Here is a 22767-nt window from a genome sequence, read left to right on the forward strand (position 1 = left end):
ATTTTCTATTAAAAGAAACTAAAAAATCAATATGCTTTTGCCAGAAAAGCAATCAACAAACAAAAGACAATCCACATGCCCTTACTAGTTATCCATGCATATATATTTTTAAGTTTTATTTGAATTGAATGTTATTGTGAGTGTTAACGGAAACCAAAACATTACACTTAAAACTAAATAATTATATATTTTAACCAGAAAAAAGTGTATACATTACTCTACGAAGTCCACAAATCTCAGTATGGCATTCATCCAACAACTGTTGGACAGTGAGACGTTTGGATAAGCGGAAATAGTTTTCTATGGAGTGGTTTTTTTCATTTCTTTCTATTAATCTCAATTATTAGTCAGCTCCGCACACACATTTTTATTCAACTTCATTGTAAAAGGTTAGAAGGAAATATATCATAGAAGCACATCTTAAAATCTGCGCGATTCAATAATAAAATAAGAGGTAAGTGAGACAAAACATGATTTTTCTATACAACCCTTTTTAGGAAACACTATCCTATAATGGAAAGGTGAAAAGTGTCCCAGGTATTTTCTTATGCAAATCTTTAACTAATCATTTTTAATGTCAGTACATGGACAACAAAATACTTTATTCTCCCCTTTGACAAAGCCACTTTGAGCAAGCTATTGCTTCTGTTTGATTTGGTTTCTTTGCAGTCCAGGTTGTGGTCTTTTCAATGAAGTGGTCATTTCCTATTGTAAAATAAATCCCTCTCTGGCTTCATAATGAGGAGATTGATGTGGAACGGCCATGACATGTCCTGTCAAACAGTCCGGCCGCCAGGGAGAGGCCACTGAAAGATGCAGCTATTGAGAAATACGGAGGGGAAGGAGCCACAGAGAGAGTGACAGGTGATGTACGGTAAACCTGGTATTATGCACACATAGACGCATGCATACAAATAGGTAAACACGTAGAAGGTATGACCTCAGTATATCTTATAATAAGCTGGACAACTAAGCTGCTATTTTGATGGCTTCAGGGGATTTAAGCTATAAAAAAAAAACTTCATCTCTGAGAAAGCTTTTGCAACATGGCAGCTGTCTTCCCAGATAGACCCAGCCAAGTAGAAAGTCGCAAGACAAAGTGTGTGAGAAAGACACACACACACAAAGACGGAGAGAGAGGGAGAATGAGCAGTGGCGTGTGTGTGTGTGTGTGTGTGTGTGTGTGTGTGGAAGGACAGGTTGTTGTGTCGCTTGCTTCTAATGCAATTTACGTATGTGCCTTTCAGACTAGCAGCAGCAGTTGCAGCCAAGAGAAGAAGCGAAGGAGGAAAAAGAGGAGCAGAGTGATGGACTCCCCTCCCTCCCAAGAGGTCGATGACATCAATAAGAAGCTAATAATCCTGCCTCAAGCTACCTCAGAAGGGCTTGCCAGAACTATCCACTGCAGTCCACCCCTTCTCCTCCACCTCATACATCTCAGTCTCCACATCCCCAGAAGACCACGGGTTGGGAAGGGGGAGAGAGAAGGATGGAAAGTGAGGTGTTTGGAAGAGAGAGGGAAAAGAGACATTTTGCTCTTCCTCACGTTTAGCTATCGATGAGGCGCACTAGGGATCGTCTGATATTGATTGTGCCTTCTTTTCTTTGGGGCTCTGGTGCTTGTTATGGGCGGCACGTACAGGTGGCTTTGTAGTGTGCATGTGTGTGTTTGTGAGTGCATGAATGCATAATGTGTGTTTGCCTTTTTGCCTCTGGTATTGTTGCTGCTTGCTGTCATTTCAGAAGGGAAGGTAATTAGATGCTTGATTGGGGGGAGCATGAACCCGTCTGCTCCCTATGGCGTGTGTGTGTGTGTGTGTGTGTGTGTGTGTGTGTGTGTGTGTGTGTGTGTGTGTGTGTGTGTGTGTGTGTGTGTGTGTTGGGTGTGTGAGTCACCTGCAAACAGCTCTGCTTTGGTTTACACACGCACAAAGAAGAACTGTACCGGATGACATGTAGCTAGACAATGTCAAGCTAAAGCCCAAACAGAGCTAAATGTGGTAAACTAAATGTCAAGTGAAGCCACAGCCCCCTCCTACATTACCTTATGGAAAATGAATCTGATATGATTAACTTTCACTGCATGAAGATCCAAATAGTTTTTAAACAGGATGAATCATAATCACAACATGTGGCCATTAGGCTGATATTGCATTCAGCTGTGTATGCTTGTTTAGACACACATACATTTCTTACACATCGACTTCCCCACAAGAGGAGAAAACTATGATGTCATCTTTTTATGCCCTCTGTATTACAGTGCTCATTTCCAGTGGTCACATTTAACCAACTGATGCCACCTAGAGGTGATTTGATACAACTGCATCAGGTATAAAGCTTCAGAGGACAATGGGTGTGTATAATGTAAGAGGATTAATACATGACTACATATACATATATATATATATATATATATATATATATATATATATATATATATATATATATATATATATATATATATATTATATTGTACATAAGTGAAATATAACACTTCAATTATTTTGCGTCCTACACTCCGACGCAGAACAGATCGCACCAGGCAGAAAAACACATGTGGAAATGCCTCACATCTACATTACAAATCTGTTTTCAGAAGACCTAGTATAATCACATGCCATCCAGTTGTACATATTTAAATAATAATATGCCAGCCTTCACCTCTGTATTATAATAGTTACAAATTTAAAAAAGATTCAGGCTTTAATGACATTGTATAGATTGTCATCATCTTATGCATAAATATTGTGGATGTTACATTAACTTCAACTATTATGTTTGCTTTATGCTTCCAACTAAAGTGGTTGCATCACATGTCTTGACTTGATTTAATTTGCCACTCTAGTTTTTACTGTCACTTTCTCAGTCATCCCTCTCAAGCAAACAAGCGCAAAGACACCACACACACCCACCCACCCCCACCCACCCACCCACCCACCCACCCACACACACACACACACACACACACACACACACACACACACACACACACACACACACACACACACACACACACACACACACACACACACACACACACACACACACACACACACACACAGGTTTCTCACCTCTTTGGTGACGTTGTCTTGGACCAGGCTATAGAGGGGCACCACGCGGCTGACTTCCAGCAGCACAGGGATGGGGGAAGGCGGCTCTCCACTCCTGCTGTTACCGGTGCGGCCTCTCCCTGAAAGTCCTCCCACCACGGCCTGGTGATGGCACAGGTGGCAGCCAGCTGGACAGCTGCCGTTCTCCTCGCAGCGGATCTCCACGCCACTCACCATGTCGTCAGACAACAGCTGGCTCTTCTGCATTGCCGACAGGTAGCTGATGAAGGGGACCGACTTCAGCTCACGCCGCCCACCGCCACTAACCCCTTGGTCTGTTGCCTCTGGAGGGTTAAACAAGAGAAGAAGGGAGGGTATGGGTAGGAGGGGGTGCAGATAAGGATAAACCAAGTCAACAAAAACAAGCATTTACTTTAGGGGATGAAGGAAAACAGCTTATTTTTGTTAAATGCAAATTGTAAAAACAATCCCTGTTTCCCGTACTTTCTGTAATCTTTATTTCCATAAAACTATTTATGTATCTTAAAGCGTAAAATCTAAAAAAAGAGTCACATTCCCTCAGTTGCATAATGCATCCTCATCTGGATTTACTTTTACTTGCTGCCAAGGGGAAGAAGAAAAAAACAACAAGTAATTCCTTACTGTCATCAGCTTTCATAGACAAAGGATGCATGGGGTGGGGTGGGGGGTGTCACTTGCTTCTTTCAATTCCCACTGTTTGATGTTATCACTGAAGTAAGAAGAGATTTGTTTCCCCCGATTTACTCTCAGTGGTAAAACAACACACCATGCGGAAAGAAGAGGCAGCGACAGAAGCAGGGGAGGAGTAGAAACAGGAGGAAATGCTACTTTGGGGTTGAGTGTTTCATTTGGAGGACACATCAGGCCACATGTTACAGTGGAGCAGATCTGCCATCTGGGCTGATGTGGCAGATGTGCTTTAGTGTCAATTTGCTTCACAAGAGGAGAAGACACATGTGTGACTTTTAAGTGATAAGGTGTCATTTACAGTGAAAAATAACCATATTAACATTGGAATTACTGTATGATGATGTATCTTTGAGACATGACTTATCATATGTGAGTGGAAACCACACAGCATGAGAAATGTATTTGCACACATTTGATTTCACTCATCAAACCCTCAATGTTGCAGTTAAATACACTGAACATGTCTTATATACAGAGGTGTAGGTTGCCAGAGTATTAAGTAACATACACCCTATGTAGATTAATGAAGCTTTTTAGTTGAAATTGAAGAAAAAAAAACCTCAGCCCCTGACACAAGAGTATAAACACACACATCTGCAAATGTTTAGGTTACAATCTTACACCCCCATTGACGTTCATACAGAGGCACATGGATGTATGAAGGAGATTACCCATGCATACAGAATTTCATAAGCGTATATATGCACACACACAAAACGGACAACATATACACACAAAGACCAAGAAAAATAAGGGAAACCCTAAACCCAAAGGAAATGGATAAGAGAGCAGGAAAAGCCCTTGACATTACTCAAGGTGGGGTAATTGGGACCAATTAGGGTTAATATATCAAATGACTTATTTCCTGTTAACCATTTTAATGACAGTGAAATCCAACATCCCTTAAACTACTGGCAGTGGCAGACATACAGTGCATGAACCCAAATGTGTTTGTTTGAGAGACGGAGTGAAACTTGTCTAAATGTTTCTGCATGAGCAATTTCACTTGGACTCCTGTAACATCAACAATATTAAATACGTTGCCCCGAGACATGAAAGGGGTGTGTAAACTTTCAACCATTCGTTTCTCAAACACAAACACATGCGCTTTACCAGCAGGTATTTCAAAGTTACGAAAAAACAGAACACGGATGGGGGTGTTTTCAGGACTGTAGTTATATTAGCAGGAGAAAAATACTATATATGTCAAGTATATTTGACATTACAACTATGCACTTTGAAACCAAAAGGCTTTGATGTAACAAAAAATGCTAAAAATAATAATAATTCATGTGGTTACATAGCAATACTGTAAAAAGTACGTTATATTGTATAAACGTTAATAATTCAAATGTGCATAGGAAGTTGTTCAATCTTTTATATTTTTTTTAACACATTATAGTATTGTCTAATGAAAGGGATAAAGATAAAGAAAACAAGTAAAGTTTTTTGACTTCCGTAGAAAATAAAATAGCTGTAGAATATTTTGGGAAATGACTGGGGTTGTAAGTCCATTGGCTATAATAGAGATACTAAACATGTTTATCTAACAATAATTAAATAGATAAACAAGTTTCATATCACATGTTTACACACAAACTGAACTTGAGGTCACTGAAAATGCCCAAAATCACCAGAAAGAACATTAAGGACATGACCCTGGTTTGTGTGAGGGAAATAATTGAATCAGCACATACATTTATTTATATATGTCTTTGCAGCTCCTGGTGTGCGTATGTAAGACACTGGGAGGCAGTTGAAAGGGTGGGTGGTAACCTCATGTGCAACAGTATGTAAACAGGCTCAAGGGGTGGCCCAAGAGCCCAATTACATGCACTTCTTGAGGCAACACAGACACAGTAAAAAAAGCTGTCTTCACCCAGCTCCTACAATAAAGCCCTGTGGCTCAGGTTGGCTGTGGATAGCCATTATAATTCACTCCTACCCCCTTAAACTCAATACAATTGTTTACATCTATGTAAACAAATGCATTTGATGAAAGATGTGGAACTGACATGTATTGGCGGAGAAAATAACCAGGAGAAAACGTAGCCAAGGTAATGTGATGTCAGTGTTAACATTTTTTATTTACTTTTGGACTTTGGTCTTTTTTTCAAGACTCTTAACTGTCTTGTATTAAGGCTGGTAGCAACTGCTGTAGCATATCATTTCCATCTGGGATGTACTTTGTCTGTGTGTCTGTTTATGTATTTATGCAATGTAAAGTTCCATCTGAACAACAGTGACACCCTTCACAAGGAGAAATTAAATAGGACCATGTGTATTTTTGGAGTGGCTATTCATTTGGCCTTTTAATTAACTTATAAACGATGACATCTCTTTGCTATGTGGAGTTATTTGGTGGTGGCTGACACTTGGCTATCATCAAACATAGTGAAGAGATAAATGGAGTGAATTTCCTAGCCATTGATCTTGCACTGCGTTTGTTAATTAAAACGTCTTTGTGGACTTGTTGCAGTATAATTACTCATGAGGGACACGTCGCCTCTGGCCAGGGCTATGTTGCCCAGGCAACAACAGCAAAGGTGTCAGATGTCTTCAGAAACAATTTAGTTCAAATGTTGTTAGATGTGGTTACTTTTGGCAATGTTGTTTTCACTTTATTAAAACAGCTGCTTGTGCTACATGTAGCACCGTATTCCGATTTGAGCAAACCCTTGTTAGTAGTTCATATTCTTGTATATACACATATATACATAGTCTTTCACAATATTGACACATTTGTATCTGTGTGTGACTTGTACAATGTCAACAAAGTCTACTTCATTTCACCTTTGTAATATCTTGCCATTAACTATTCAAACATAATTTACTCTGTGATTGCCAGTTAATAGGGAAATTAGTAAATAAACTAGTAGTTTAAAATAATGTTGCTGTGGGTTACTTCTAGTTCTTCATTAATAACTTCCCAGTGATTTAAACAGTTGTAGTAATGCTTTTTATATATATTTTTTCTATGTGACCATTAATTGTAATTTAACCTGTTTAGTTTGGTTTTGACAAGTGAAAAGGGGGCTAAAGATGTAAAGTGATATTGTAATAGTATAATTTTATTGTAAGTATCCCTTTGATAGCTTTGCTGCAGTTAACTTCTCTCAGTGTGCAGTTTGTGGTAGCTTGCTTTGTTGTGCTCATATGGAAAAGCAGATTTCTTAGATTGCGTCAGATTAATTTACTCTTCCTGTGTGCAGAAATGTTGCATGGGCACCTTCTCAAAGACTTATTCTGACATCTAGTGGTCATTTTATAAAATTACTAACTCACGTCTAAAAACAAACATGTCACCACACCTGGATGTTTTAAAATGCAGTACTTCAGGTTCTCTCTAGCTCTCTCTGTTAAAATGGTTTGCTCAGTTTGAGGTCTGTTTTCTTCTTTACTCAATAGACCCAGTTTTATATATGTGTTTTTTGGAGGATGAACTACAAGGAAGTCATGTCTTCCTTTTAAACTCTACAGTCATTGCAGGATCAATAAGGACAATTTAAATATATTGTAGCCTACTTATATTGTAACTCTTAACGGGATTAGGGACTGTGCATGCAAATATACATATTTTTTATGAAAAACATGACAATCGGATGTGTCTGAATATTTGCACATCGGGATTAAGTCAAATGAAAGATAGTCCAATTATATAAATCTTAATATTCAACATATTCCATGGCCTGCAACAATATTACGAGTGTGCCATCAGGATCAGGACCCTGCCGTGCCCTTGTGCAAGCCCACACAACAGCCAATCAAAACAGACGTCAGGCTCTGAACTGTGCGTATTGCGTAACACTGCTTACGTGACGTCGTCCACACTGCAGTCTCTTAGCAGCTGCAGCAGTAGCACAAACACAGCCCGCCCATCAAACCTCTGAACTTCCAAGCAGCTACAATTGAAGACAAGGTAATGTTTTCATCATGAATATTTGAAAGAGACACCTTACCATTAACCGCAAGTCGTGTTCTCGAATGCTCGTTCATCCAAACCAGACGTGTGATGATGACTGACATTGTCGCGTTGTATCAAGTGAAAGCGGAAACGTTTGTTGTTTTGTCGAGAGGCCTACAATTAACTTGTCTACAATAAGGATATTCACCCGGAACTTCGTTTATAAGTATGTGCTGCAAGGTCAACCTATTTTTAGGCATCAACAGCACTTTCGTGCCCAGTTAACTTGCTTATTCATTGCTAGTAATTATGGCGTCGGACGATCGTGTGTCCATACTAAATATCAACAATTAGCTTAACTTGCCTGCCCTTTATAACCAGTGTTTCATTGTGAACGTTTATTATCTTTAGCAGCACTATGATGTAATCAGCTGTAATCAAAATCAGCTTGTAAATAACACATCCTGTTGACTAACGTTAGATAGTTGTCAGTGAATGGTTTCCCAGTTAACTGGTCGCCACATACTGTAAGTAATGTTTGTTTGTGTCAGCCAAACGGCTACAACTACCTACTTTTAAAAAGAGAAACACTAGTTCGCTATGCTTGTTATAACTGTCCACGCACATACTCTTTGGCATGACATTAAATAGCCTCCAAATTAGCCCAATAACATTAGCTTTAAGGCAATGATTTGCATTGTATAATTGATTTTTAATCACTGTCACAGTGATTGCATTACAGTATCAAACCATGCTACACTTAACTGCTACATGCATTAAAAACACAACTTTGTGGCATCATTATTTCACACATGACGCATTACAACCCTTTTGTTGTTTTTTTTTGTCACTAAAGGAAAGGACCAACATGGAGGCAGCCTCTTACCCGCTGGACCCAGATCTATTGAGGGAGGTTCTTGAATGCCCTATCTGCCTGGAGACCTACAGCCAGACTCAAATGCGACCTAAACTCCTGCAGTGTGGTCACACAGTGTGCCGGCAGTGTCTAGAGAAGCTGTTGGCTAATACTATAAATGGTGTGCGCTGCCCCTTCTGTAGCAGAGTGTCCCGTATGAGCAGTATCTCCCAGCTGGCCGATAATCTCACTGTGCTCAAGATCCTTGATTGCACTACATCCTGCAGTGCTGCTACTGCTGCCTTAATGTGCAAGTCCTGCTGCAACCGCCTACCACGACAGTACTGCCATGACTGTGCCACATTCCTCTGCGAGCTCTGTAAAGAAGAGGGCCACCTGCATCAAGGACATTCAATCCAGCCAATCAGGGTGGCCGCTGAGCAGCGTCGTAAAGAGCTGGGTGGCAAGCTGGCTTCTCTGCGTGATGTCATGAGTGAAATTCAGAAGAAAAAATCAGCTATTGACAACATTTCCAAGTCCTTGAGACTAAAGTACCAGGCAGTGCAGCAGGACTACGTGTCAGCTGAGCTACGTCTTCAAGAGCAACTCGGAAGGTCTCGAAGGACATTCACAACTTCCATGGCAGAAGTGGAGAAGCTAAATGGGCAGGTCTTGGAGGAGCAGACATACCACCTTAACATTGCAGAGGTAAAAGTGGTGTCACGCTGCGATTATCTGACAATGCTGGTGAGGCAGAGTGATATCGCTTTGCTAAAGGATGATGGCGAAGGCAGAGATGATGAAGAGATAGATTTGAGTAGCAGCTTGCCCACCATGTTTCAGCTGCAAGAGCCCGAGCTGGTCCGAACAGAGCACACTAGACCTGTAGAAGTGGGCCAAGTTACCACAAATACTTATACCGTCAATACAGAGGATGAGGAGAGTGGGCTGGAGGTTGCACTTGATGGTGATCTAGAGAGTGTAGCTGGGGCAATGGGGGCTACAGGTGGTGGAAGGGGGGCTCCATTGGACCTTTACAGAGACATTGACATGTTTGCCACTATAGAAGAGGCAGTATGTGGTTCACCAAGCAGCTTTAAGTCAAAGTCCATGGATGCAGGCGGGGGGTCACCTGGAGGGGCTGGGGCAAGTGCAGGCCCCCAAGTTTGCCAGTTTGTGAAGAAGATGGGTTGCAAGGGAGCGCTACCTGGCACCTTCAATTTACCAGTCAGCATCTGTGTGACTCCACACGGTGAGGTCCTGGTGGCTGACCGTGGAAACTACCGCATCCAGATCTTCAACCGCAAAGGTTTCCAGCGTGAGATCCGCCGCAACGCCAGTAGCATCGACAACTTTGTTCTGAGCTTCCTCGGAGCTGATCTGCCCAACCTCATCCCCTTATCCATTGCCGTCACTCCTCAAGGCCTGATTGGGATCACAGACAACTACGATAACTCAGTTAAGGTCTACACTATGGATGGACAATGTGTGGCCTGCCATAAGACGCAGCTGATTAAACCCTGGGGCATTACCGCCACGCCATCAGGCCAGTTTGTTGTGTCAGATGTGGAAGGGGGCAAACTATGGTGTCTAACAGTGGACCGCAATGTAGGTGTGGTCAGCTACAACCGATTGTGCTCTGCCGTGCGGCCAAAGTTTGTGACGTGCGATGCGGCTGGAACAGTCTATTTCACCCAGGGTCTAGCCCTGAACTTTGAGAAACGTCACAATGAGCCCTACCTCGAAGGTGGCTTTTCTATTGGCTCTGTAGATAAAGATGGTCAGCTGGGAAAGCAGCTCAGTCACTTCTTCTCAGAGAATGAGGACTTCCGCTGCATCACCGGCATGTGTGTGGATATCAATGGGGATTTGCTGGTAACGGACAGTGGCAGAAAAGAAATCCTCCAGTTTCCCAAAGAGGGTGGATTCAAAGTTCTCATCCAGGAAGGTCTGACCTGCCCTGTAGGAGTGGTCACGACCCAGAAAGGACAGCTGCTGGTGCTTGACTGTTGGGACCACTGTGTCAAAGTCTACACTTACCTTCAGAGGAGGCACTCCTCCACTTCCTAGAGGGACAATTCAGTCTATCTGGACATGAGCATGAGAGATGTATTAGGTATGTGTTGGAAAGTGTGTTTGGAAGTTTGAAAAAGGTAGACTCACACTGTAACCTGTCACTTTAGTTTGGCTGCAGACCAAACAAGTCTTTTTTGGGTTATTAAATGATAATTATAGTCAAACTGGTTCAGTTTGAAACCCACTGCATTTTATTTTAATCAAATACAAATGATGCTACTTAAGCTGCCTATTATCTAATAATTTAAATGACAAACAAAACTTGGTAAATTGTTTTACTACAAATAATACTTGCAATAGTTGTCAATAGAAGCCAACAATTTTGAGGCTGCTGCAGTCACAGTGTACTGATACATGCACCATTCAGCCGGAATGTGTGTGATGTATGGCTTTCACTAATCTGGCTCAGACATGCAAAAACATAAATATGATAAAGAAAAGCTGACATATTTGCATATAAAATGAAGCATACCAAGGCTTTGGGCCTGTGAAGCACTTTATTATTGACACAACACTGTTTCCTAGTGTGAGGTTTTAGTAGCACAGGCTAACATCGATGTTGCTGAATACAGCAGGCACCTTTAATGTTTACTGTGCAGTCAGCTAATGGCAAACAGTGAGAAAGTATTCAAATTCATTGGATTTCATTCAGCAGCATTCAGGGAACATTGAGCTTAGAATATTATCTTACTTACAGGATAGAGGGTTGAAAAACTAAATTACAACATGATAGGCAATGGTGTCATTTTCCTGGCTGCTGCAGGTTAACACTTCTTTGAGGGTAATGCAAACAGAATCAGGGTTACTGATGTTTAATTTGTAGGCCACATTATTATCATTTTGTCCTGGTACCTAATTAATACTGCCAAGCTAGCATATGTGCTGTGTATTTTAAATCAGCGCACCAGCTTAAAAAGCAAATATGACTAAAAATCTAATGTATGATAAACAAACAAAAAATGTTCTGTCCATTCTTTCATTCAACCTCTCCATGTGAGTTACAAGCCACTGCCTCACTTGTGTCACTAGGAGGCAGGCTAACCTTCTGCAAGATAACATGTCATCTGCCCCATACTGTATCCTATTTTAGTTGTACTTCAGTCAAACGTATACAATTTCAGGCCTCTACATCACCTTCTGTTTGCCTTTCATTTAACCTGAACCATGAAAGTAGCTTTGATCACTTACACTGTAGCTCCTTTTTCTAATTCCCACTTGTCAGACAGAATTGTGTCCATTGTTATTAGCGTACCAAATGTTCAAGATCATTGTTATAACATGAAAGGCTTTAAATTACATTATTATTAAGGACTAACCTTCAAGTAAATCATGTAATCTTCTATCAATTACTTTTTTTGTTTCCAGTAAAGCCGACACCAAAAAATAGCTCTAGCGCCTGGACCACATAATCACACATCAGGTATTTTTACAACCTAAATAATCTTTAGAAACGTTTTTCAAACCTCTTCCAGAGAACTTTTGCCTTGCCATTGTTTCCATGCCTGGTCTGTGGTTACACAATCTTTATGGGAAAACCTGCAGGAGTGTTCAGAATATCATTGCAAATATAATAATATGAGGTGAATACTCACACACCAAACCTGGCTCTGTTACACAGGGATGTTGGTTGCATGTTGCTATGTCACCATCAGGTTTTTATTTAACACTAGACAACTTGCAACCTGAGACAACAGCCATATACCGTGTTCTTGAAGAAGTGGAAGTCAACGTTAAGTTAATCTTCAGCTTAACTGATTTCTGGGTCCATATGAAGCATTAGAAAGCTGCTTTTGTCAGGTAAAATACAAATAAAAAAAGACACTTTTAATCGTAATATTAATATTGTGAAATATGGGGAATCAAATTAATCATTGAAACCCTGCCCTGTTTGTATCTGATGTCCTTACATTCGTAGATAGTAAATATGCCTTCCTGCCAATATGTATCTTCTTGATATGCTCATAAGAGTTTATCATATACTAACTCAGCCTTAAACATGGTTTCACAAAACTGACCTTAACTCTGCACCTGGAGCCCTATTTAACAGAACAAATACAAATATATATATTTTAAAAATCTGACTGTGTTGTAAACAATAGTCGTGTGTGAAATTTCAAATGAGTGAAGTGTTGAGGTTAAGGAATAGATAGATCTGAATTTGAGTACACGGTGAAGTTAGTTATTTCCTTGTGCTTTTTCACTTTACATTACATATTTGTTTTAATTGTTATACCATGTAATATCTCAACACTAAAGTAATAGATTGTGATTCAAGATTGTCTCAGCTGCATGTCAACCTTGCCATAAAAAAACATTGTTCTTGAGTGCTTTCACTGTATTCATGGTAAACAGAAGTAGTTATCACTAGAATATTCAAACGTTATAGACAGAAAAATCAAGTGTCCTTGTGTCAGTGTACTGAACTTCAGTGTTTCACATCTGAATACGTATTCTTCCATGTAATTGAAGATAAATGTTTCCCTTCGATGACCAATGGATCTTAATACCGCCATGTGTCCACACCTTATGTTCATGAACCAAACTCCCAAGTGTTTCAGGTGTATTGACCTTTGGAGGCTGTGCATTTTACAATGTGTTGAACACAGCACAGACATCTTTATGTAGTCATATTCATGTTTGTATTGTTGATTATCTGAGTGCAATAAACATTTACGAAACAACTAAAATACATGGATGAGTATTCTATTATTGTGTCCTCATTTATTAAATATGTATTTTTTCTTTGTGACTGTATTTAAAGCATACCTCTTTTTGGTCCATACTTTGCCACTTTTTGAGTTCCATTCATTTTCAGTTTATGCTGAGATAAGCGGTGGGTGACAATAATATCCAGGATGATTCTAAGTTTCTAAAGCATTACACATTCACTTTAAGGCCTAGTCATGTCTTGATGTCGGGTTCGAAGAAGTATTCAGATCCTTTACTTCAGTAAAAGTATAAAAACATCAACAAATAGATTTCAATGAAAGTACATAAGTAATATCAGCAACATAAGTTAATGTAGCTAAAAGACACTGCTTGAAACAGCAATGCATCACTGAATCAGATTGAGTGATGCATTTCAGAATACATTTTTTCATAATCAATTTGGTTGAAATTAAATCTAATCCCTGACACATGGATAATGTCCCTTTCATAAAGCATAGTACTTCTCTTTGTGTTTTCAATCCTGGTCCTCCTTGACCCAAAAATATGTTTTTATTTTTACTACAAAGTGTATTTTATTTAAATCCCAGTTTCCAGCCATACTGAATGGCCGGACTGAAAAGTTGCACTTTTTAGGATCACGGATGAACAGGATTAAAAAACACCATGTAAAATGGAACAGTGCTGCTCCGAATATGCTTTCAGGCTGTTAAGTCACACTGATGATTAATTCAATCCATGCAGAGTTTGTGCTGCCTTTTCACCAGAAGGAGAATCTGGACAGGATACAATCTTTAAACATAACCAAGTTTAATTTATAGTCTGACAAAGTATGACCTGGCTCTACTTTTCTTCAGTGTGTATTTGTATGAAATGGAGTTCCTTGACTTAGAACATGTTTGCTTTATTTAGTTACATTTGGCACCACAATGTTTCCCTTTTTTTTTTTTTTTTAAACACAGTGTTATCCATAAACTCCATAAATCCAAACATTTCCCCTTTGGCAAATCCCCCAAAACGAATATGAAAATATGTCAATTCATCCCTCTATAATTCAGCACAAAATCGTTTTGGCCTTCTACCTGTGTGTGAGCACACACTCACCTTTCTGGTACTGCAGCCAGAGTTGCTGCTGGGCCTTCTTGCTGGGAAAGTAGATGCTGCAACCGAGCTCAGAGCCGTACAGCGCCTCAGACACGTAGTGGCTGCCATATTGATGGAGAAAAGCCAGCAGCTCCTCGCGTGTGCTCTCAGCTGACAGTGTCTTCAGAACCTTAGAAAAGCCTACCAGGTCAAGAAGGAGATGGAAGAGTAGGGATTTTTGTATGGGGTTGGATATTCAGCCTAATGGTGCACATGTGATCTGAAAATCAGGATTGAATGCAGAAAGCTTCACAAATAATGAGAATGAAAGGTAGGTTGACTAAATATGCAGAATATACTGTAGTATATTAAAGCTGTTTATTCTGGTAGAAGTTATTAATTCATTATTATCACTTACACTGAACAAAAATATAAACGCAACAATTTTTTTTTTGCTCCCATTTTTCATGAGATGAACTCAAAGATCTAAAACATTTTCTATATACACAAAATAACCATTTCTCTCAAATATTGTTCACAAATCTGAAAAAATCTGTGATAGTGAGCACTTCTCCTTTGCCGAGATAATCCATCCCACCTCACAGGTGTGGCATATCAAGATGCTGATTAGACAGCATGATTATTGCACAGGTGTGCCTTAGGCTGGTCACAATAAAAGGCCACTCTGAAACATGCATTTTTGCTTTATTGGGGGGGTCTGAGGGGGTCCAAAAACCAGTCAGTATCTGGTGTGAGGGTTAGGGTTAGGGTTAGGGTAATGTTGTGAATCGAGTGGCCCATGGTGGTGGTGGGGCTATGGTATTGGCAGGCGTATGTTATGGACGACAAACACAGGCCACTCGATTCACAACATTACCCTAACCCTAACCCTCACACCATATAATGACTGGTTTTCGGACCCCCCCAGACCCCTCCAATCAAACAAAAATGCACGTTTCAGAGTGGCCTTTTATTGTGGCCAGCCTAAGGCACACCTGTGCAATAATCATGCTGTCTAATCAGCATCTTGATATGCCACACCTGTGAGGTGGGATGGATTATCTCGGCAAAGGAGAAGTGCTCACTATCACAGATTTTTTCAGATTTGTGAACAATATTTGAGAGAAATGGTTATTTTGTGTATATAGAAAATGTTTTAGATCTTTGAGTTCATCTCATGAAAAATGGGAGCAAAAAAAAAAGTGTTGCGTTTATATTTTTGTTCAGTGTATATTGAGGTGCTTTGTAATGCTAGGAAATCACAAGGTCACATTAGTGAGACACTGACCTGTAGATAAGGTGATGGAGCTGAGCTTGACTTTGTACAGATTGCTGCGCACTCTCCACTGTTGAACCATAGGATAGCCTGCTGCCTCACTGAATTGGGCATCCCCTAAGAATAAAAACAATTTAAACAAGGAGAACAATTAATACCAAAAGAGAGATGCAAGAAATACAACAAACAGAACCATTTAAAACACATTATAAAACTCAGAAAGCAGCTGGAATTCAAGATAAATGAGTACATAAATAAAAATCCATAATTTCATTTGGAACCTATTATTGTCATTTCATTATTCATTATCACAGCCATCCCAGCTGCTCCGGGATCAATGGCAGATATATAGTGCAACTCCAATTGGATTACTGACATTAGAAGAGGGAGCAATCTCGCCTTTCACTACAATTCAATTACCAAACTTTCACACCAGTTTAGAAATAAAGCCACAAAAGTGAAGAGCAAGGGGAAATAAATAAATAAACTGCTTACGCGAACCTTGATCCTTTACCTCTGCAAAATGGTTTACACCCGAGACATTCATGCCCGGTGAAGAAAAGGCAATTTCGTTTCTAAAGGTGTGTGTGTGTGTGTGTGTGTGTGTGTGTGTGTGTGTGTGTGTGTGTGTGTGTGTGTGTGTGTGTGTGTGTGTGTGTGTGTGTGTGTGTGTGTGTGTGTGTGTGTGTGTGTGTGTGTGTGTGTGTGTGTGTGTGTGTGTGTGTGTGTGTGTGTGTGTGTGTGACCAGTATGGTGAAAGCAGAGCCCAAGTATAAATCTCAGGGTTCAATTTGGATCAAATGCCAATTTAGCTAATGGAGGGATTAAGGAGCAGAGTTGGGGCAGGGTTTCAAGCCAAATGTCTAAGTGACTCTTTTCCCCCCCAAGATGGGGTGGAACAGTCACGGAAAGGATAAAAGGATGAAGCAGCAGGTCCGGCACACGTGCATGTGTGGAGAGTTTATACTTAATACTTTGTGTTTATGAAAGTGTGGCCCAATTCCAATCCACCCCCTACACCCTACCCATACACACTTCCCCCTACACACTACCCCTCCGTTTGTGCGTTCGCGCGGAGGGTCCGCCACATTAAGTGCTGTTCCAGACCTACTGTACGAGTGTGGAGGGGGAGTGGGTTATCAAGCCCTCAAACAGCGACTCTGCATCGGTGCTGACTTCACCTGCTGCCCTACCTGACCGGACTCAACGCTGTGTGTGTCCGTCAGGAAACACGCTGAATACAAACAGTTCCTGCAAACATTCACTGATAAATTGCGATGTTAACAACCTCATGATAACCTCATATTTTTTTAACTAAGGATCATACCTGTATTTAGTCATACCTATGCATTTTATTATAAAGTTGTGCATATTTACAGACTGTTGCAAAAACTAAGAAGCTTATGAACATCAGGTTTAAAACACAATTAAAGATGTTTGGAGTTTTATTTTAGTTATTAATTTTATTTTTTGTCCAAGAGATGCTGATTTGAAACCGTTGTTACAAACAGTTACGGCATTTCCTGTTTCTGCCGGAGGAGGGGAGTTTGTCCCAAAGCTTGCCGCTGCATTTACACCCTCCTGTCCTCTTTTATCTGCGAGTGTCACTCTGCCACGGAGTTCACTCCGTCACGGTGTGGGAGTGGGTAGGGTGTGATTTGGAATTGGGCCTGTATTTCCATGTGAGGTTTGGGGTTTAACAGCACAGTGCCACAGACGAATACTCAAGGACATGCCCATATCTTTTTTAAATGATCTAGCACTGGCTGTAGTCATTTCTGAATAATATGAACAGTGGCCATGAATAGAATGGGTCGTAGAAAGATAATAGAGCTGCCACCTGATAATGCAATGACTCAAATCTATTTGTCTATAACTCTCAACAAGAGGGACATACAAGAGAAAAAAGACCCCAAACTCACTCACCTGTGAGGAGCTGCATGTTGGGCAGGGGCTCGGACAACACCCCCCGACATTGTTCCTCGACTGGCAAGGGGATGACCATGAGACCGTCGGCTAGCTGCGGAAAGTCCTTGATAAAGTTGTTGTCCCTGATGGGGAGAGGGAGAGAGAGAGAGAGAGAGAGAGAGAGAGAGAGAGAGAGAGAGAGAGAGAGAGAGAGAGAGAGAGAGAGAGAGAGAGAGAGAGAGAGAGAGAGAGAGAGAGAGAAGGCCATCATTTATCACTCAAACATGAGGTAGCAGTTTACTTGTCAATTAAGAGATTCAATATTACAAGGCTATCATCTTAGTACAAAGAATTTGTATACAAATAATAAAAAAGACTGACCCCGGGCACCTGGGCCTGTATATTCGTGGTATTTTGGCTGCACAATACTTAATAATACATGAAAACAACTGAACAACAATACATCCAGACATGTTTCCGTGCCTTGGCAGCTGCTCGCCTCCTGAATCATTCAGAAACAGGAATTCAATGTGTTCACTGTTTTTTTCCCTGCATGCTTCTCTATGATACTATTTTATTTGATCATTAAAGTAATAGTCTCATTGGTGGCTAAACATGAGGGAGACATATAGTGTATCTACACATTAGAGTGTAGACTCTTGTCATGTTGGTTATTCATTCCATCCACAAGTGACAGAATTAACTCACTGGTTGGGTTAGCATCAATAACATGGGTACAAAGTCAAAACGTGTGTGTTTGATACTTGGCAGACAAATAAAGTAAACAGCTGTGTCCTCATATTTGTGGGCTGGGTAGAGGGCTGCAGGCAAAGATAAGATAGACCCACTGGAATATCTCTCTTTCTCTCTGCTAGAGATGATAAGTACAAGAAAGAATTGCAAAGTTAAAGGAAGCGCGAGGGAAGGGAAGAGGAAAACAACACACATAACATCTCTCTATGACAGTGAGAGGTTGCAAAGAAAGTGAATGCAAATGGAGAATATATATCTAAATGGATGTGCTATTCTCTAAACAGAGCCTTTTTCACTTTCCCATCTATTTGCACTGTCGTAGTATATCACAGTGGACAAATCACTTGCAAAATAAATAGCAGTAGTCCAACAAGTAGAGAGATGGTGCATGTTCCGTTCCATTTTTCTTGAGTGGATAGACCGTTCTGGTTGAACCAAAGCAGTTGCAGTTCATCTCCTGTCAAAAAGACGAGTTGTCCTGCTGCATTTTAAGAGAATGTCAAGCAGCAGCAACCTCTCCCATAATCCACTTTTATGGGACCGAGGCTCAGAGCGCAGACCTTGTGCCACAGAGACCCCTCTCGGTTCTCTTTCTCTCTCTTTTTCCTCCACTTACCACAAAGCCTGTTAGAAGCAATCACAGCCTTAGTGTTACAGTGCAGGGATGGGAGGATTGACTCAAGGGCAGAGGATGAGAGAAAGAGAAGAGGTGCTGTAAAAAGATTACCGTGGCTTATTCTCACAGAAAACATATTGATTGCTAAATTAAATCAGCCAGGTTCACGCTGAGGCTCAGTGAACCTTAGGAGGTGTATGCACCAATACGTTATCTAGCTTTATGGATTTTTTTTGGAGCCCAGATGTGGAATGCCTTTTTCTTTTCGGCCACTTTGCTGACACCACCCAGTCACATTCTAGGATTTGAAAGACATACAGTATGGTATAAGATGGCGATGTATCTCGTAGTTAACTGCATTTGCTGAAAAGTGAGAATTAATGGAGAATAAAAAAACGGTATAGCCTAGTGCCTCAGGTCTTTGCTGTGCCTGAGTTTACATAACATATTATATCCTTAACCTCCTAATACTTCTTCTTCAATCCGTGAGGAAAAGAGACACCTCGAGCAAGGACAGATTGTTGTGGCATCTGTCCATGTTCGCACAGGTTCAGTTGCGATACAGTCAATTCTAAAGAGACAAAGTGTCAATCCTGTATATTTGTGATGTGTTGTTCTGTCAAGGCCACAGTTGCTTTCAGTAGTTTAGGAATGTGTATATGGCTAGAAGGGAGCTTAAAGCATCTATTCAGTAAAGTGCTTATCAAAAGTGGAGGCATTGAAAAGTGTACTCCTTATCCAAGTATATGTATTTTATTTTGAAGTGCTATGGTGTCCTGCAATAAGCCATTTTTGTCTATCTTTCTTTGTAAAGAAAATCATGGTTGGCTTGCTCAAATAATGTATGAAAAGAAAAAAGGAGGAGGAGGAGACATTTATCTGTATTTCTACAACCCATCACACATTGTGGTGAATAAGATGAGCCAGTTGATTCTCTTTCAATAAAGATCATCTCAATCTTACACAACTGGTAGCCATATGGATTCATTGTTAGCTGGCCATGGCTAACTTATCTCACCTAACTGATAAGATCGACTTTCCTTAACCAGCTTAATCACAACAAGCAAAAACCTGGCAATAGAGCTAATAGGAGACACTAATTTGTGTGCTAACCCGATGATATCGCTTACTGAGGCCTAAATGAGAAAGAGCATCATTATTCATCATTATAAGTTACACCTTTTCCTGCAAGCACAAGTCAAAAAGCCTGCTGTGCAGCCACCAGCGTGAATTTGCTCAGACAGCTGGGTCTTTTATATATTATTATAAACTCCTTGAGTTAGATTAATTAACATTAAAGCAAGCAATGCTCTGAGCAATCAAATACAACAAACCTTCTTTGTAGCTTCCATGTTTCCACTTTAAGCTCATGATTACACTGAAGTTTGAACAACTGTGAGGTCTGCACTTTTCGAATGCCATTGTAGTTACTGGTGTAAAACATTTGTATTCATTTGTTGACGTGCTGTTCGTTTTCATTCTGACCCTGCACAAGTACAACTTTTTTTTCACATAGCAATACATTAATGTATAGTAGCTGAATTCCGATATCCGTTCCAACATTTTTGAGTCCTTGCATTTGCCTCCTGACTTACTGCCAAATGCCGCACAATGCAATAATGTTATACCAATCATAGGTAAAATAACACTTCAGTTTTGGTTTAATATGTGCAATAACCAACATATAATAGAATTCACTAGTGAATGTATATCTAGAAAATAACACTCACAAACTACACTGTCTCATACCTCTTCCAGGGATAAAGGTTACAATTTGAATATTGGCTTTTATTCTTCTGCATCATTTTGTCTGATTTACTCATCCAATTCCATCAAGCGTAAGGCCTTAAATCAGGGGTGGGAACCTTTTTCCTCTCAAGGGCCATTTCAATTTTTTCAACATCCTCCGGGGGCCGTAAAAAAATATTGACCTCTGCTTAAAAATACTAAAATAACAGCCTATTCATTTCGCCTTTCTTTCATTCTGTGCAAAGACAAATCAACCTCTTAATCCAGATATCTTACCATGACTCGCGTATGCATGCACGTGCACGGTTGTGGCATGACCACCAAAACAAAAAGATATGGACATATGTTTGCACATTTATTTAGTTTCCTATCGATGTGAACATGATTTAAGTGGAGGGGGGACCTAACCTTCTCTAGGGGGGTCCAGGGGGCATGCTCCCCCGGGAAGATTTTTTTTTTTAATGTTGAAGTTAAAAGCATCAACCTGGTGCACTTTGACAGCAACATTAGGAGATCTATGGATACATCTCTCAACACCCATATGAAACAGAACTGTAAGCAGATTTTATTTTTCTTTATGGATATTTTACAAATCACTTCCCTTTTAAACTGTATTCTTGTTTATTAATAACAACTTTTTTTTACTGTCATATAGTATTTTATACCTGTTTACTTTATTCTCTTATTTTTTTAGAACTATAATGATCATATACAGATGTGCCTTTAACTCACTGGTTGTAGAAAAAGCTTCTTATATTTGTTAGCATAGCTAGCTAACCAGATGCTAATAACAACAAAGTTATTGACTGTATGATCAGTATGACAGATGAGCAGATCGTCACCGGGCTTTCAACGCAAAAACTGCGGCATGTGTACGGCTCCTTATGGGTAAGCCTACTGTAATTCCTGAAGTGCCGGAGTGGCGTTCTGGTGCTCTCCGTCAGCACTAGACCCCTGTCAGACGAGACATATACCACGTGACGACACGTTAGGCTCGTGTTGTGTTCAAGGACCCTGACCTTGGCCAGGGAAAACAGGCACTCGCTTGTTTAATTCTTTTGCGGTCTAGAGCTGCTCTTTTTTGCGTGTGTTTATAAATTACCTCGAGTGCCAAACCAAATGGTCTCGCGGTCCGTATACGGCCCGGAGGCCGGAGGTTCCCCACCCCTGCCTAACATAAAGACATCTCCTAGCGCTCATTAGCAGCTCCAAGCGGTGTGTTTATACTGTCAGGATTAACTCAGGCTGCTGGTATTTTTCAATAGCAATTAAACCTTATTGAGGACTCCATTTGACAACAATCAGATATTAACAAAAGCTTTTTAAACCAGGATTATCTCTTCTAAATTAGGACATCCAGGTATCTAGCTCATTATTTTGAACACATACTCACCCGAACAGCCTCACTACACAACAACCTCCCATACACAATAGAAAATATGTGGGTCTGGAGTCTGGAGTCTGGACTTGCTTGGGAAATGCGTAAACACTGGTGTATTTACTCATGTTTCATTCAGTACCCATGTCTGCTTATTAGAGGCAGTGGACACTGGGCACCCTCCTGGCCAAACACTGTGGCAAAAGCTTCCTATTTGTATGAGAATCTCCAAAACACTGACTTACAAATTATATCTGGTGCGATACACATATCCCCGACCATTTCATGCATATATACTAAAGCTCCAACACTGTTATTTTCCATCTTCTTCTTTCTCTCACTCTCCATGTCTCTCCGTGTCCTCGGTGTACACTATTTATTTTCAAACCCAGTAAATATACACCGATTATTAAAGCATACTGAAGCTCATGTCTCACATGCAAATCGTTTTTGTGTCTCACATCCAGTCATACATTTCATTATTTCTCCCGAGATAGAGTGTAACAATTGCTCACATTTGTTCAGCCTAGTCCCAAGCGGTAACCCTGCTCTCTGCATCACTTATTCCTACGCTTATTCACTCTCTCGGCTACACCTGTTCTCTCCTCCCAAATCACAGGCACTCTGGTGATAGGCAAAGATAAGAGCTATATAGAATTTAGAAAGAAAAACGTTTTGCCTCTTTGTATGTATGTGTTTCAGTGTGCATCTGGGTGGGT

The 22767-nt window shown here is 40.4% G+C and overlaps 2 protein-coding genes across 4 annotated transcripts in view; one reads left to right on the top strand and one right to left on the bottom strand.

Annotated features, from left to right (window-relative positions):
- Positions 1-22767, bottom strand: part of astn2 (astrotactin 2) — a 291201-nt gene that overhangs the window by 39942 nt on the left and 228492 nt on the right. For both annotated transcript variants that reach the window (XM_079657488.1, XM_079657487.1), the window contains exons 14-17: positions 17571-17695; positions 15657-15761; positions 14390-14569; positions 3072-3394 (exon numbers count right to left, since the gene is read on the bottom strand). In XM_079657488.1, coding sequence (XP_079513614.1) covers positions 3072-3394; positions 14390-14569; positions 15657-15761; positions 17571-17695 — 733 coding nt within the window. The remainder of the gene's footprint in view (positions 1-3071; positions 3395-14389; positions 14570-15656; positions 15762-17570; positions 17696-22767) is intronic.
- On the top strand, positions 7582-13305 carry trim32 (tripartite motif containing 32). 2 transcript variants are annotated; one of them, XM_079657489.1, is made up of 2 exons: positions 7582-7701; positions 8543-13305. In XM_079657489.1, exon 2 carries the CDS (start codon positions 8555-8557, stop codon positions 10610-10612), a length of 2058 nt encoding a protein of 685 aa, XP_079513615.1. In that variant the 5' UTR covers positions 7582-7701; positions 8543-8554; the 3' UTR covers positions 10613-13305. The 2 variants fall into 2 exon arrangements, with proteins under 2 accessions (XP_079513615.1, XP_079513616.1); XM_079657490.1 differs by lacking the exon at positions 7582-7701 and adding an exon at positions 7779-7912.

The sequence above is a fragment of the Notothenia rossii genome (genome assembly GCF_949606895.1).
Source record: "Notothenia rossii genome assembly, chromosome: 11".
NCBI classification, from domain to species: Eukaryota; Metazoa; Chordata; class Actinopteri; order Perciformes; family Nototheniidae; genus Notothenia; species Notothenia rossii.

What these genes read in the sequence shown, in the direction of transcription:
- trim32 (XM_079657489.1), top strand. Translation starts at nt 8,555, where the DNA reads ATGGAGGCAGCCTCTTACCCGCTGGACCCAGATCTATTGAGGGAGGTT.